The 18,221-nt window shown below is 36.9% G+C and overlaps 1 protein-coding gene across 1 annotated transcript in view; it reads right to left on the minus strand.

Moving 5' to 3' along the window:
- Positions 1 to 11,981: 11,981 nt before the first annotated feature.
- The window catches only part of LOC149198352 (histidine kinase CKI1-like), a 105,011-nt gene continuing 98,771 nt past the window's right edge, over positions 11,982 to 18,221 (minus strand). Inside the window, 1 exon segment of the mRNA XM_089406155.1 lies at positions 11,982 to 12,537. Within this exon segment, the coding sequence (XP_089262281.1) occupies positions 12,328 to 12,537 (210 nt within the window). The 3' untranslated portion in view covers positions 11,982 to 12,327.

Consider the following 18,221-nt stretch of genomic DNA (forward strand, 5'->3'; position numbering starts at 1 on the left):
GGTTATTTGTATCATTCATTCTTATTTTCATTCTCGCTTGTGTCTATCCGATAGCTTCTGCTTTTCTCCATTTTAGGAAAAATCCACAGTAAGAATTGTTAGGAGCAATGGCAAAGAAGGGAAAGGCAGCCGCGTCTGAAAAGTCAGAAATTATCCCTTTATTCTCTGATACTATGTGCAATAGAGACGGAGGAACTTCAACATGGGAAGCCATGTATTATTTGTTAGAAGAAGAAAAACCAAGGCCTCTGGTAGCAAAGGCCACAACCAATGCTCATATTTCCTCTGACGCCTCTTACTTCGAGACAACGTGCTCATTTCTATACCGCATAGCTGCAAGGCCGAAGATAATCCCATAAACAGATATGGTCAAGCGGATAATTGATGTGGTGGACGTCTCGGACAGAGAGTTCAAGAATATTAGGCATTAGGTTATGGGATCTTTTTCAATAGACAGCCTACGACTTATGTACAATCTACCAGAGCCACAAAAGAAATAAACAGTTCCTCGAGAAATTTGCTAAGGAGAATGAAGACCCAGCAGACGTTACGCAGGCCTGGACAGAAAACGAAAGCAAGATCAAACGGGATAAGACAGGTATGTATTCTACGGTAGCTATTTCTCCCACTTATAGTTTTGCAGCAGCCATGCTATGTAGATTTTTTGGTAAGCTCGATAGTACCAAATTTTCTCCAGAGTGGCTACCATTAATAGAAGTAGTTGTGAATGCAACAAAAATGAATTGGGCTCAAATTTTGTCTGATAATTTGGCAAAATCCATTATGGAGTATAGGAGAAAGAGGAGTCCCTCTTTAAGGGTTTATCCCCCATTTTTCATGAGTGCCTTTGTAATGGACGCAATATGTTTTAGCTCTAAATTTCCTATTATGGGATGGAAGTGGACTGTGAAAGACCCGCTTCCTATCCATGTGTACCATAAGAGTTTGTGGGAGTCTCAGTTTCACCCCCATTTTTACAAGATTTGTCAAGGAGTTATGTTGTCCATCCATAAGTCTACAACACAACCGCCCCTAGGTTTTCCAAAGAAGTTGAAGTGGATATTTTGCCTGTGGCCAGATGGTTTGGGGAGGAGAGATTTACCTATATCAGAGTATTTGGGAGCATTGCTTCACCACATGTCCTCCCATACTATGTCCCCGACAAGTTAATGTCCAGGGAGATAGCCTACCAAACGACAAGGGAAGGTGGCATGAGCAAAGGGTTGAAAGAACAGAATAAGGGCATTTGGCCTACATTTCTGTTGCAATGTGGTGCGTTTGCACTACAGGATTTTGGACATGCATACAAAGAGGAAGAGATTATGAAATCTCTTAAATTAGCTACATTCCCAGGAAGGCAGTATGACCCAAATTGCACTGTTAAGGAGTTCACTACTATGGTGAAAGTGAAACCGTTCACCCATGAGGAAGACGCCTTCGATGACCTCTTCCTACAAAAAGAAACATTTTCATATGTGACGCATATGGCATCACTTCTTTTTTCCCCAGATGATGTTGAAGCTTTTCATGTGTACAAAAAGAGGAGATTAAAGAAGGTCCCATTGGACCTACTACAGATTGAACCAATAAGCGAGCCAACTCCCAATGTAAGCTTGGAGGACAACTCCAAAGAAAATTCCGAAGAAAATTCTGAAGCAGAGACCCAAGAGAGATCTACTCATGAGTCAGAGCACTCAGAGCAGCAGTCTCAAAATGGGGGAGACAATAAAAATAAAGAGTACGAAAGGGACAGAGTCAGAACTACAAAAAAAACTACACAAACCTCAGCGAAGAAATAGGCAGAAATTCACTCTATTTCCACTCAATTAGCAAAACCCCCAGTTATTGATTTGGAGAAGGAATGGGAGCATTTCAACAAGAAGCTTCATACAGATGAACAAACATCTGAGATGCAGACTCCACAGCACAAGTAAACTCAAGAAATAACAATGGAGAAAACTGTAGGCACTCAGGATGTTGAGCTCATTCGTGCTACCCCCACTTCAGAAATTATTTTGAGAATTGAGGAAATTCCTCCATTAGATGTTTTTTATAGCCCTGCTCACGAAGTTTTCATTAAGAGATAGAGGAAGAAGAGGAAGCTAGATGTTACAACCAATACGACCACCGAAAATGAACCAATGGACATTGTATGGAAAGACTCGCCCATGGACCCATCTGAAAACCTCACTAGATTGTCGCAATTTGCAGGAGCTTGTGCTACGGCAACTATTGACAAAGTGACAAAGGTCCAAATGTTTCTTAGAGAAAAGGAACAAAAGATTATATTGTTGGAACAACAATTAGCTCAAGAGAAATCCAATCAACAAGCAGAATTACAAGTAGCCCAGCTCCAACAGGAATTTGAACAGATGCAAATACAACATCAAGCCAGCCTAGCAGAAAGAGATGCGTGGATACAAGCCATGACAGATAAGTATAAAGACAATCCGCAAATCGATGAGTTCATAAAGGAAGCACTCAGTCTTAACTCCCAACTAATGCAACAAAAGGAAGTTCTATGCCAGAAAATCTCACAAATAAGTCCTTATTGCAAGATCAGTGATAAGCTAACAAGCCAAGTTGTCGACATGAGACTTGAGTATGACGAAATCCATAAAAGGGTTTCTAACTTTATCACCTGGAAAGAATCAGAAGAAGGGATAAAGGCTGATTTTCCAAAGCTAGAGGAATCACATAAAGACATCTTGTTCACAGATTGGGATTCACGGCTCAAGCAAGCAGAAAGGGCAACGACGGTCGCGGCAGCAGTAGCAAACAGCATCATAGAAGCCATCAACTAAAATCTGCATGGTGCCAACCTGGTTGCAGAATCTATACCAGGATTTCTTCCGAATGCCAAACAGTTAGAGCAGCAGTGGAGGCAGGTGGCAAATTAAAAGGAGGAGGTGATCAGACAAATGGGAAAGCTAAACTGAGAAGCATACTGGCAGTTCTTATTGAAACCATACAGCCAGTGGATGACCTTGCGATGCTTAACTATCTCCACACAAAAAATGGTGCCAACATTGACAAATGTTATATTTGGTGGGCAGTTGAAATCTGCGATCGGCCAACTGACACAACTCAAGCCTATGATAGATATTTGCAATCTCAAAGATTGAATGAAAAGGAGTTAGTCACTTAGTTTATTTTCACTTTTTGTTTTATTTTTGCATAATCTGAGGCAGGTTGTTTAAACCTCCTCAACTATTTTTGTAATAATCTATTTAAGGACTTATAGTTTAGTATTTAAACCCCTCTCATGCATTTAGAGAGGGGTCCAGAAATTTTATCAAAAACATTCTTCAAAACATGCACTTATGTACCTTTGAGGAGGTTCTGATGGAATGAATGGAACAAGATCTATTTTATCTTAAATGTCTAGCCTGCTCTACTGAAATCCACTTTTGTACTCTTAGAATATGTTGGATTGATTGGAATTAGGTCAATATTGCTGAAGCACATGAGAAGAACTCGTCATATATGGTACTTTTATCTTATGATCTTGTTTTATTTATGTATCAGGCAATAATTCTCCTTTCAATTGTTTTATGTATGAAAGTCTGAATTACAGTTAGCATTTTTGCACTTTTGTATGATGTTGGCTTTGACTTTATTCTGAATACATGAACGATTTATATGCGATATATCTTTCACAATCGTTTTGGCTAACTATTTATCCAAAATTATTATTGTTAAACGATTTCACTTCTTATTGCAGTTGAATGATCTTTATTACCAATTGCTATAGGACATTATTGTAGATCGCATACTTTATTTAATTCCCGGGTATATTTATATTCAAATAGTGTTTAAACTAGGATATATGCATGTGTTTAGTAGTTTATATTAGATTACACTTAGCTTAATCATTCCCCCATTACACCATATATCACCCCATCAACACTATCAAAATCTCTTTTGGGAAACTGGTCCCATTATCCCCAGTCGGAGCCACTACACCAAACGGAAAAGGAGCTGCTAACCAAGGTCCGGACCGGGTGGTTTTCCCCCATGTTGTAGCAACGATTTTTGAGGCTTCAACAGACCCCTTGCTAAAAAAACACCAAATACATTGACTTCCACTACTTCTTTGTTGACGGAAATTGAATATGCCTCCTTGATGATGATTGCTTCCTTGTTGGCCTTCTTTCTTCAAGTATGCTTAAGATGTGATCTTTTATTCAATGAGAGGAAGATCATCTTTGATGATGAAGGTAATGCTTCTTCTTCCCTCCTTTGGATGATGATGTAGAATGTGGAGGCTTCCCAAAGTGCTTGAAATGTAGAGTCCTTTGAATGGAGATAAGGTCTTTAAGGTCTTCTTCTTCTTCCAAGAGTTGGTCCTTCTAGTTGATATGATTCTTGTGATGAGATAGATAATCCTCCTGTTTCCTTGTGTTTAGCCCTTATGTATCCTTCTTCAATTGAGTGATATTCAAGCTACCTTTTCTTGTTGTTGTCACCTTACCTCTGATACCGTGTTGAGAAATCTAGGGGCAACTAGATTAGGGTGATTTCTCTTACTTTGATAATTGCTTGTGATGTTATTTTACTTAATTTGATGTACTTGTAGTTAGCTTCTTCTTTTACTTGATTATTATCATGTTCTTATCATCAAACAACTACCAAAAAATGAAGATCAATGAGACAAGAGGACAAAAGATGTAGGCTGCTAGCGAGGCTCAAAACCTCTCCTCTTGAGAGGAAAACCCACTAGAATATTCTCTTCTTATATAATATTTAAGTGACGAATTCCAATACCTATGACCCAAAACCAAGACACCTCAAAGACCAAGTCAAACCTCTTCTTGATGAACTTGCTTCTCACAAATTCAACCCAAGTTAAACTGCTCCAAAACTGCTTCAACTTCACAAGTTCAGACCTACACTTCCTTGATTGCAATTTCAGCCCTTACAATAGAAACCCTAGCTAACACGTGTGAGGGAAATATGGTAGAATAGGTCTATTTTCTTCTTCGTTGGAGGTTCTCCTTTCGCCTTAGCAACTCGGCCTTCAAACTGATTCTTTTGAGTCCCAAAATTCGGCTCCTTATGATGACGGCAATTTCTATTCTTGTTGCAATAGGTTCGATGCCCTAATTTCACATGTGTGAAGGATGATGGCCCAAAAATAGTCTTCTAAAAATTCGCTTCCTTCTTTCTTATATTCTTTTATTCTTCACTCTATCTAGGACTCCTTATCTTGGTCTTCAGCATCAACAAACTTCTTGGATTCTATCTTGATGAGGGTGAGTTCTCTTATATATATAGGCTTCTCATAGTCGTCGAATAGTTGTTCATGAGGTTTACATATCACCTGTAGGCTGACTTCCCTTCTTGCAGTCTGACTTGGTCTTAGAGGGTATTCATGACACCTTTTATGACAAATAAATTATTTTTACGTGATATACAGTGCCTAATAGGGCCTTTACATATGACAATGACTTCTTTGACTCCTAAACTTTATGACAAATCCCTAGAAGCACTCAACGGGTGCTTGACCTATAAAATGATCTTGAGCATGAAACCCATGCTACAAAATAATAATAATAAAATTTATTTTTCTCTTTACATCAAATACATAAATTCGACATTATGAAGATCGAAATTCGACATTATGTAGACCGAACCTAGTTACATTTTCCAACCTGCACGACTAGAGATTTCGAAGGAAGTTTATTGACAACCTTTTCAACATCAAGCAATTTGTTTTGTTACCATTTCACTAGAACATTTAATTTATTGGATCATCATCATGGTGGATATGTCTCTATAGATATTATTCTTAAGAAACCTACATTATCCTTTTCTTTTAGGCCTCTAATGTTCCAAGATATTATCTTCGTGGATTTTGTGATTGGATGAAAGAAAACACCGCCATCATCATTGTAACCTTGCTTAGGTTTGCCGATGTTTTTTTGACTTCTTAAATTAGATTCTTATTGATTTTTTGGCCTCTTCTTCCATCTTCCTTTGTGGCTTTTGGGTGATGTTTTAAAGGGGAACTATGCACTCCCAAATCTATATTAAAATTGCTTGATCCATGATGAGCAATACCTTTTTCATTTCCTACATTTATATATTCCCTGTGAATCAATTGGACTTGATGATCTAGGATAGTTTGTATATCTTTCTCCTTTTAATCTTCTATCAGGCCCATCATAATTTGTTCATCTAGGTCCTTGTTTTCTATATTGTCCCACTCCATCTTCCTCCATTTCCATTGCATCCATCTTCTTTTGGATTAGGGTGGGCTTATTTTCCTCCTAATGTTTCTACACTTCCTCTATTGGAATTGACTTAGGGATACTTCCTTCCCCAAAATGGGAATTTATTGATCGTCATGTTGAATTTAGGGATCCCTAGTGAAGCTATGGTTTTGAATTTGCTTATGAATCTGGGGTTATATCCCAAGACTATGTTGCCTGGGTTCTTGGGTTTCTTTTCCTTTGGGGATCTTTTTCATAACCTTCCTGATTGTTTTATACCATCTTATTTGTAGCCACCTCCTTATTGACTAGAGGGAAATCTCAAAATAAGTCGCCATATTCATGTCAATGGTGGTAGTCAAATGGAACATGCTCATATTCTAGCAATTGTTTGCAAACACTGTCTTGATAGTGAACATATATGGAAGGTAGAATGGAATGTGAGATGTTCATATAAACATAGATGTGAGCATAATATATGTATCTTCCTTATTTTGTAGATTTTTAGAACTTCACAAAATTACCTATGGCATTACCAATGCCTTCAAGAATTCCCTCCTTTCATTATTCCTTTGGAAGGGAGAAGAGTCATACCCAGAGTGGTGCAACTTGGAAATATTATTTTTCTAAGTTGTATTGATCCTTCTAGAATCATATGAAAAGCCCTTCATTGTTGAATAAATAAGGCCCTCCATCAAAGATTCACATTCTATCTTCTAGGCTTAAAAAAAACACTATGAAGAATACCATGGCTCGTTACTCCAAGCCGATCTATCCCTTTAGCTTCCATTTATTCTAAATCATAGCTTTTTTTAAGGACCATATTCTGATCAACATGCAAATCAAGGCATGATCATAGATGTATTTAATGTAGCTTTCTATTTTGTTAGAGCGAACTTCATATTTTGGATCCTGACCAGATTTGGAGAGGCATCGCCCTTGATTCTGGTTATACGAGAAAACACCCATAGACAACTTCTCAAGATAGTTGGATTCCACTCAATTACCAATAGAGTTCTAAAATGGTAGTCAATGACGATATATTAAAGAGGGGTTGTCATGTGAACTAGATGTGTAATGTTGTTCATGAGTTGCTACATAGAAGAAACCTTAATCTACATAGTAAAACCCTGGAAGAGCGTCGATACAAATTGCTATGATATGTAACTTGTGTTTCTTATCACTATAACTTTGTTTATTTATTTTTTTGCTTTTTTTTTCACTAATTAGCATGAGAAGTGTATTTTGCACCTATTCTTCCTTTCAATACGCACTGTGATCACCATGATATCAAACTAGAATCCCATCTTGGAAATACTTGACCTTTTCATGAACTCTATATATATGATTTATTGGTCATTTTACATCTAATTCTTGCGCAAGCTTTGGTATGAACTCTTTTGCACCTTTTCCTAACTATCTTATGTGCCTTTCTTAGTTTACATGCCTTGTAAGTGTATAATCATATTATATTAAGAAACATAACATGTAGTTTGGAATTGTCATTTTACTTGTGCTTTTGGAAAAAGTCGTTCTCGAAGGAAATTACAGGTGATCAATCCATATAATGAGCTAGAGGAAGCAATGATTACATGCATGGCCATTGATTCACAAGGTTAGCTAGTTAACGACAGATGTTAGGTTGTAGATAGATAGATGGAGGTTAAGATGTTGTGAAATATAGAAGGTTAAAATATTCACAAATATGGAGGTTAAGATGCCTTCGTAGATAAAACATCAAAATGTGCCTAGAGATAACCTATTCAAGGTCTTTTAAAAAAAAATACACCTCTCCATGTAATAAATACTTTTATTGTACTTATTTATCAATAAAAATATATATATAATTAAATATAAATTATTTAAATTTTCATAATAAGTATTAAAGAATCATATATATGGGATTAAGGTTAACTATTAGTGGCGTCATTGAAGATAGTCTAAGGGATGATCATAGAGGATAATAGCATTATGGATACTATTTTGATTGAAATTATCTTTTGATTATGTAATAAGATTTTAAAATTGCTTTGAAATTCATCTTTCTTAAAACATAAGAAAATGGGTTAACAACACACTATTTTTTAGCAAAGAGGCTCATTCTATAGATGTGTAAGTATGTCCGTCCATTAACTAATTTATATGGATATTGGTTTCATATATATCTATATATAGAAAAAAAAATGTTAAAATAAAATATTTTAATGTTGTATATAAAAAAATTTAATGTGGATTATCAATAAAATAATTTAATACTATTAATATTGACATATACTTCAAAATACATTAATAATAAAAAAATCATTTTATATCATGAAAAAATTAAGTTTTTATGGTTAGAACGTTCAATTGGTCTTATCAAAAATACAATTTAAACAATGAAAATTAATATTATATTTTGTACTCTAGAGAAGTTTACACAAAGAAATTTGATATCCTACAGGGCTCATGTTATATTCGTACTTAAAATAGATCTAGATTAATATTAAAACTCTTCTCAACCATTACTCAATTATTTTAAATAAAATAATTTTTTCCACACATAAAAACCAATAATAACTCTCCTTGTTCCAAAATTAAAAACTAAATTATTATTGAAATCTGAATTATTTGATTGTACTTTTAGCAAAGGCTTTACACCTTTACCAACATTAATTATTGTAGAAAGAATGAAACTATTTAATAAACTTTCTAATTAAGATCGTATTATTACCAAAATACCTTTACCCAAAATATATATGGATAAGAAATAGGGATCAACCGCGAAATAATAGTGGAATAATAAAATGACATTAATTATTGTAGAAAGAATGAAACTATTTCATAAACATTCTAAATTTAAGATCGTATTATTACCAAAATACCTTTACCCAAAATATGTATGGATAAGAAATAGGGATCAACCGCGAAATATTAAAATGACTAAAGATTGACGTTCCATTTTCGAATTTACTCCCTATTGTCACCGGGGATTAATCTTTCGTTATTCGAAATCGACCAGAATTCGTTGAAAATGAGAATTTTAGTATGTAAAATTTATTATTATATTTATTAATTAATTTATAAATTTTATATTTATATGTAATGTGTCTCGCACCGATGGGTATAATTAACTAATCTGATTTTAAAATAAACAATATATAATTACAATTTTTTTTAAATTCAAAATCATATATATATAAAAAAAAGTCATATATTAGGTAGAATTCAAAAAGGAAAGCATATTTTTGTTTATATATAAAAGTAAAAAAATATAAATAAAACAGTTTTGTCAAATATAGTTGTATAAGACAATAAAAAGTAAGTTTAAACCTCTATCTTTATTGAGAATCAGTTTCTCTACATTATTTCAAAATGTTTTTTTATTCAGGAAAGGTTATATATCTAATCAAATCTTTATTTTTTGTGCTTGCATATATTATGCCACAAATCTCTAGTTCTGCTATGTATCTTAGAATTCTTTTTCTTGCTCTCCAGTGTGTGCCTTTCGGAGTCTTTGTAACTCTAGAAATCAAACTCACTCCTTGCATGATATCTGGTTTTGTAGCTGTCAGATACATGACGCTGCCAACCAATCTTTTGAATAGAGTTGGATTGACCTCTGATCCTTCATCATCCTTGCTTAACTTTGTACATGTTGCAACTGTTGTAAGGACAGACTTGCAATTCTCCATCCTGAATCTTTTCAGCAAATCTCTAGCATATTTATTTTGGCAAATAAAAAATTATTTTTCAGATTGCTCAACTTCTATGCCAAGAAAATATTTCGTGAGACCAAGATCTGTCATCTCAAATTATTTCATCATGGCTGCTTTTAATTCATCTAACTCAAGATCACTTGTAAAAATCATGTCATCAACATATAAGTAAACAATCAAAATCTGTCCATGTTCATTTACTTTTGTGTACAAGGTAGGCTCAATGTTGCTTCTGCAAAATCCATTCTTGATCATATAACTGTCAATTCTACTATAACAAGCTCTAGGCGCTTGCTTGAGTCCATAGAGCGTTTTTTTTAACTTGTAAGCTTTATCTTCTTTACCTTCAATTTCATATCCCAGAGGCTGCTGCCCATAAATTTCTTCTTCTAGAATTCCATTCAAGAAGGTTGATTTCACATCCATCTGATATACTTTCCACTTGTTCTGAGTTGTTGTGGTTAGAACTGCTCTTACAGTATCCAATCTAGCTACCAGAGCAAATGTTTCTCCAAAGTCTATTCACTGTTGTTGCGAGAATCCTTTTCCTACAAATCTTGCTTTAAATCTGTCAATTTCACCTTTCTCATTTACTTTTGTCTTGTATACCCATTTTACACCAATGAGATTTTTATCTTTTGGCAAATCAACCAAATCGCATGTATTATTATTTTCAATAGCTCCAATTTCTTCATCTATAGCTTGCACTCAATAGCTTCAATTTCTTCATCTATAGCTTGCACCCAATTTTCATCTCTGATTGTTTCTTCAAACGAAGAAGGTTGGAAGGACCTGATTTTAAAATAAACAATATACGAACGATATCCATATCCAACACAAGTCCTCCACAAATCAGCATTTCACCATGTACCACAGACATTCATGGGTTCCACATACAGGAATCATCATCTTCGGTGCACAATGATCAGCAGTCTGACGCAATGTCCAGCAACAGTTGTACACGGTTGCCAAGGTCCCTTCTCCTTCACTCAAAAGTTAACACTAGCAAGGCTTCACCTGTTCAATATCGACAAACCCATATCCATATCAAAAGTACCTGTATATGCCACCATCCAAAACACATGGACTAGCCCTTCTTGCTAATCCAATTGTCCAGCATGAGAATTATGGCCCAATCCTCCATGCAGTACACCTGATCTTGAACAAAGATTTCAGCATAGGAAGATAGAAAAGTGTGTCGAAGATTCTCCGAGATGACTTCACGACAGTCTCTCAGTGCCATTCAAACAGTAATAGTTATCGAGCATCTTTTGTGACCATAACACTTATCAAGCAGGTAACAATCCTTCAATAACTCAACTTTATGGCTTGGTGGTAGGATCACATGATTTCACTGATTTAATAACAGTCTTGTGCAGATTGTTCGACACAAGTTATAGATTAAGCCAAAGCACAGATCCGGCCATTTTCACCATTCACATGGTGACAACACAAATCATTATCAAAATAGCCCCAACCTCTTCTTACAGATCTCATATATGCATAATGAAGATACAACACTTTTAAAAATGAAGGCATGCTCTTGCTATCGAACATGCCAAATTCAAATCTTATAAAGCTTCAATGAAGACACGTCAACAACCAATGACCAACGCAGGCTAATCTAAGATGCTAATAGCATTTCAAAAATGAAATAGTTATATCAATCATTTTCATTAAATTGGGTAACTTCACAATTCGAGAGTATAAGTAATATCCATTTTTTGTACCTCTTTCTTTCACTAAAGCGGGTGCCATCACAACGATGATCCTTCCTTTATTTGTTAAATGCCTTATAGCACTAGCAAGTTCTTTTTCTCCACACGGCTCTACACAACTTTTATGTATGTGGCTCAATTTTGTCAACTTTGACATCAACACTTCTTTTCATTCTTTCACAGCTCCCATGTCCTTTAGACTATAAAGGCTCTGATATCAATTGAAAGAATAGAAGGAAACAAGAAGATACTCAATGATACACAACGAAATACCAGAAAAGGAATAACATGTTCCATTATTTTCATAACAATTATTCAAATATATAGTACATGGGTGTGACCACCTCTTGAGCTGGATTTCCTCTCATACCAACACCTCATCCAGAGATAAAGCTAGGAGGAAATGAAATAGCATATAATACACTTCAGACAAAAACTACATCCTATGTAGAGAGCCATACACTAACATTTGACATAAAAAATTATTGCACAATAAATGAACAATCTTTGCATGTTTTACAAGTTGCTCAAGGGCCTTAGAATAGTACAACATCCCATTTATAAGGAGACATTAGCAACTCAAATGTATGAAAAATATAGTTAACAAATAATACCCAGAAAGAACTACACAATTGAATTGCAAATGTTTCGTATTGTATCTTATTCACATGAAGATTGTAGAAGGAGCCAAAGTTCTTACCTAGAAAGGATCTTGGTTATAACATTTAGTAGAGACTCCATTACTAGGGGTTTAGATAGATGAAAATCCATTCCTGCCTGGAAACACTTGATCTCCTCCTCAACCATTGCATGAGCAGTGAGGGCAATAATTGGTAGGCGACAACCATAACATCTCTCTTCTTCACGAATTCTCCGAGTTGCTTCATACCCATCCATTTCAGGCATCTACAAAATTTACAAAACAATAAAAGATCATAATTTCTAAGAACATGAAAACAAAAGACAACGATCTCAAGTCTAGTCTTGCATTTGGAATTATCTTGTGATATTTCATGTTCATGATTGGCTGTTAAAATGCTTTTGGACAACCATTCTTATGAATAATGTATGTGCATGGAATTTCAAATGATCAAACCATGTGCGAAATGCCAATAATAATATTTAATAATAAGTTATTAACTAAAATGCAATGCTTGAAGGGATTGCATTTGTATCAGCATGTGGTATGTTGTATTGTACCATAACCAAGATAGTAAAAGCTACTGTCCAGCTATCTTGTTTGTCAACGACATAACGACGAAGGTATCCTTCTAAAAACTCGTTAATAATCTCCTCTTGTGTATCTATTTGGGCTGTAAAGAGCACACATGGATCATATGAAATTTTCTCTTGCAAATCATTCTTACAAGAAAGTCATAATGTTAAATCATTATCATTGCAAATTTTATTTTATTAAGGTATTGTCCCAATAAGGCAACATGAGGGAGTATATTACTTAAAAAGTCTTAAATGTGGTATAATAAAAACAGCTGTATTTTTTAAATGAATGAAAAAATGAGGGTTGGAAATAAGAAAAGAAGCAAAAAGATACCACAAGCCATAACCTGAAGAGGGCAGATAGTCAGCTTGTTAGCATGTAATCTAAATTACCAGGAAACGGAAACGGATACGGATCCACCAGATTTTTGAAAATCCAGGATTCCGATGCGGTGGGGAAATGCCATGTATACAAAATACACTAATATTTTTTTAATTTTAAAAAACATATTCAAAAGTTAAAAATCAAAACCATTCATGAATGACAACATTAGAACTGAAATCATTAGTTAATTCATAAATCTGAAAATTGAAATCATGATGCACCATGCTTTATACAAAAAGAATAATTGTTAATACAAAATTGACTCTCATCAATTATCACTCTATTGATATGATGATGTACGATAAGTCTAACTACATGTCAAAAAATGGCTCTATATGTTCATCAATTGAATTTTTGAACTCTACATCTTAATCAACTTGTCATCTTCCTTGACATTTGGCTTAAAATCTAAAAATTTACATCTAATTACAATGGTAAATGAATATTGTGCATTGTTTAAGAACATATTATAGTCTGTATCATATTGTTCTAAGAGGACTCTTCACCTAGAGTTGGATGGGATTAATCTAATTAAATTATTAATGACACAACCATCCTTTGTATACTATATATTATTATCTATGTATTGTCTTAAAGCTTTCTTGTTAGGATTATCAAAAATTGAAAATTAACATTTTGATGTGTCAAATCTTTCCAAGTAGCTTTATCCTATGTTATACAGCCTATAGTTATTTAATAACCTATACAACTATACATCCTATAGTATTAATTTTAGATAACAATGGTATGTTCTATGCTTAGCACAATTTACTTCAATGTTCCTTTAGCCGCCCAATAACAATTTCCAATTGTCTCCAGTAGCAATCACATTAACCATTAATCACATTGACAGTAAATGCAGATAGAACATAAAACAAAATGCAAAAGAAAAGCCAAGACAAGACAAAACTGGATTTGGCAGATGCCATGGAAAAACCCCAATGTGGGGAAAACCCTTTGATCAAATCTTCTTATTATTATTCAATAGTTCGGCAAAGAGAGAGAGTACAAAAGTCAAATTGACTAGCCCAATACAAAGTCAAATCAGCCCTGTCAAATTCTGCAGTCAAACTTCAGCCCTAACCAAAATGTCAATGCTGGTCAAAACAACAGTCAAATACCTCCTTTGAAGCTCGGTTAAATGCAGTCAAACTCGGCCTCCAACAATGGTCAAATTCAACCCAAAATAGACACAAAAACTCTAGTCAAACTCGGTCAACCATGTGGTCAAATCTGCGGTCAATGCAGGTCAAACAGCCAGAAAACCTCAATTTCTGTGTCAGTCAATGCAGCCTAAGAAAATTGAAATTCGGCCCCAAAAACCGCAGTCAAAACAGGTCAAAGTCTCATTAGTCAACGCTGGTCAAACTGTTTGAAATTTGGCCTGTGATTTATGCCCAGAAATTTTGTCCTCCTAGCCGCACGTGTGAGAGAGAGAGAGGTGTGAAAATTTCTGAATATACACATCAGAAATCCTACTGCAATCGCTGGTTTATCATCTCCTAATTGTTTTTACATTCAACAAGTTATTTGATTATTTAAATAGCGATGAAAACACTACTGCAAACTACACTGACATACAGATCATAAACTGAAATGATAAATGAGACAAAAACACAAGGGACACCGTTATTGTTGGACAATCGTCCCCAAAAAAACCCAATTCAGGAAAACCGGTGCAGCATATAGAGGGTTTGTATTATTAAGCAAGAAGAATCTGAGTACAACAGGTTTCCTCTCACACCGGCTAACTTTTCAGAGATATTACGGCAGCAAGAAATACATACGAGGGTTTACCTCATTCTTCAAGTCTGAACTAATCCACTGAATGGCTAACTCCGGCAAGCACTATGAAAATCCCAGCAAAATCTGCTCTGTGTGGGCCAGTATCTTGCCTCTGGGAGACTGCGTCACTTCTCTGCTGGATCGATTTTCCCTTAGACGCTTTGACTTCAGCCCTCCCGACTCAGAACATCGAACTCCTAGCAAAATCTCGAACTTCCCTCGATTATCTCGCACTGCCACTACAAGAACCCTCTTGGCCTGCGTCAGCTCTGCGTGAGCCCCTTCTTGGGTTGCGTAGGCCTCTGCGCTGCCTCTCTGATGCTACTGCTGCCTCTTTGCCTCGTACTCGTTGGCTCAGAACTACCTTCTAATCCAACTCTCAGCTACTTCCCCTCTCACTACAACAGATCACTTGTTCGATTTTCTCAGCAAACCTCACCCCAGAAAAATCGAACTGACTGATCTCTCAAGTGTATTTCCAACTGACCCTCAAGCCTTCTCTTATACTTTTCCTGTTGATGAATCAACGGCCAAGATTAAGTCCCTAATCAACGGCTAAGAATAAAATAAACTTGATCCTTGTCACTTAGAAGTTTCTCACCCATATTCTTATTAATACCCATCAATATTTTTATTTCCTAAGTTTAGATTTAGGAACCCATTAAAAATATTAATTATTTTAATAACTCCTCATCCGGGTGGAATTTCTCCAAATGATTTCTAGGTCTTGGAGATCTCATGTGTTCTAGCCCCTCCACAAAATTTCAGAGCTAGAGCACATTCGATGCTACCCAAAATCAACACTCCCTCTTAGCGAGGAATTTGCTCTAGTAACACTTCTCAACAGAAGTACTACACTAATCCACTGCATCGGTCCTTTGTGTTGTTGATGCTTGGCCTAATGCCCTTCATCCGCTGCACTGTTGCTTCTTGTACTGCTGCCCATGACTCTGCCACTGACACTGCTACATCTGTACTACAGCTCCTCAAAATGTTGCCTCATGCTACCTATAGCACTACCACTGCTAGCTGCTACAATGCAACTCAGTTGCTGAGAAGTAAGCAACCGAAACTTCGCCCAAAAATTGACATGTTGGTCAATCTAGATGCCTCGTGATGCTGAAGCTACCTCTGCTACTAATCTGGGCTGACCCTCTGCTGCTACTGCGTTGTTGCAAACTACTTTGTGCCTCTCGCACTGCTACAACATCCACTGTGCTGCATCAAACTTTGGCACTCTAGTTCTACCACTGTCGCTCCATCACACCTCGCTCCAACCGACACCCATCATTTTGCTACTGTTGTTAAGGGCTCCCGTAGCCGTATGTGATCCAAGAGTTTGGGCACCTCAAGGATCCTGCCTGTCATGTAGTCCTCTCGACTACAACTCCATGTCGCCCCACCTCTTCTCCAGAGGCGCATGAGCACTCATGGCACAATCGTCATCCTCGCCTTCCCTGTCAGCTTTCGCTGGAGCAGCCTTCGAGTCAAAAGCCTCCTCCTTGCCCTTCTTCCAGGGGCACTGAGTGGCGAAATGTCCAAGTTCCCCACACTTGAAGCATCTGACCTTGGAAATATCTTTCTTCTTTCTCTTTTGCTGCTGTTGCTATCCCAATGATGCAAGAGTTGCATCCTCCTCCTCTTCCTTCTTGACCCAGGCTCCTTCGTCGTTACTCCTTGCCTTGGTCAACCTCCTGATCTCTTCTTGTCGAAGAGCTGCCCACATCTCCTCCTAACTGGGGAGAGTCGCTCTACCCAAGATACTTTGGACAAATGTCTCCCAGTCCTCGGTGACTGCATTCAGGGCAGTCTTGACCATGAACTCAGGATTTGGTGTAGACCCCACGGAAGTCAACTGGTCGCGAATCCCTTGCAACCTGAGGAGGAAGGGATTGATCTCTTCTCCCTTTTGCATCTGGTACTGTCTTAGTTGATTCTCCAATAGCATCTTCCGTTGAACGGAAGTCCCCTAGTACAAAGTGGTAAGCGTTTCCCATATCTCCCTTGCTGTGTCCTTCTCAACAATGTGTGGGACCACATGATCTTTGAACCCGTCTAGAATCATGCATTTTTCCTTCACCTGGGTGTCCTTGTACTTCTGCAGTGGATCAGCATCGACCGGAACAACAACTACTTTCAAGGCATAGTCCTTGATGCGATGTTTGTCTAGGATTGACAAGGTCCTGGCCTTCCAGATGACAAAATTAGATGCTCCATCCAATCTGTCCTGATCCCTCAATCCATTGACCGCCATCTCTGCTCAAAAAATATAGGACCGGTTCTCTTCTCCCTCTCCTGTTGTTAATCCAGCAAGACTTGGATTTGGATTTCTTTGGCACTAGAAATCCTCTAAGGAACAAGCTCCTCTAGACTCCCTCTGAGTCCTGATTTCCTTCACGGAAATCCTCTAGCCAAATGTCGAATCACTCCTCTCCAATCCTCCTTTGCTGCTGCAACCCGGATCTAGATTTCTTTGGCTAGAAATTTGTCAAGGCAGTGACTCCCTCTACCTTGGCTTTGTCTCCTCAAACACTTCTGCACCAATAACAACAGCTTCCCACCAGCTCCATTGATCGAATCTACTCTGCTCCTCCAGCCCCGGCAACTAACTGTTTCAAGCCTCTCAGGCTCTACGCTGGCCCAGAGAGCTGACGCAGTCACTGCATGAGCTCCTCTCAGGTTTTGCGTCACCCTCTGCAGGCTCAAAATGTTGACGCAGGCACTGCGTGAGCCTCCGCGTCACTCCTTTAACTGCTCCTCTACCTCTGAAACGACTCTATCACTCGGGACAGCTGCTTCTCTGCAGCAAATTCTCTAGATCCTCCGGCTGATGTCTTCAGTCTCCTATGATCTGCAATCCTCTAATACCATGAGAAAATTTCTGAATCTACACATCAGAAAATCTACTGCAATCACTGGTTTATCATCTCCTACTTGTTTTTACATTCAACAAGTTATTTAATTATTTAAATAGCGATGAAAACACTATTGCAGAGTACACATACATACAGATCATGAACTGAAATAGATCGAGACAAATACACAAGGGACATCGTTATTTTTGGACAATCGTCCTCAGAAAAACCAAATTCGGGAAAACCGGTGCAACATATAGAGGGTTTGTATTATTAAGCAAGCAAAATCTAAGTACAACAGGTTGCCTCTCACACCAGTTAACCTTTCAAAGATATTACGACAATAA

The sequence above is a fragment of the Pinus tabuliformis genome, chromosome 2_2 (assembly GCF_031772625.1).
Source record: "Pinus tabuliformis cultivar Carrire ecotype Pingquan chromosome 2_2, CPIR1, whole genome shotgun sequence".
NCBI classification, from domain to species: Eukaryota; Viridiplantae; Streptophyta; class Pinopsida; order Pinales; family Pinaceae; genus Pinus; species Pinus tabuliformis.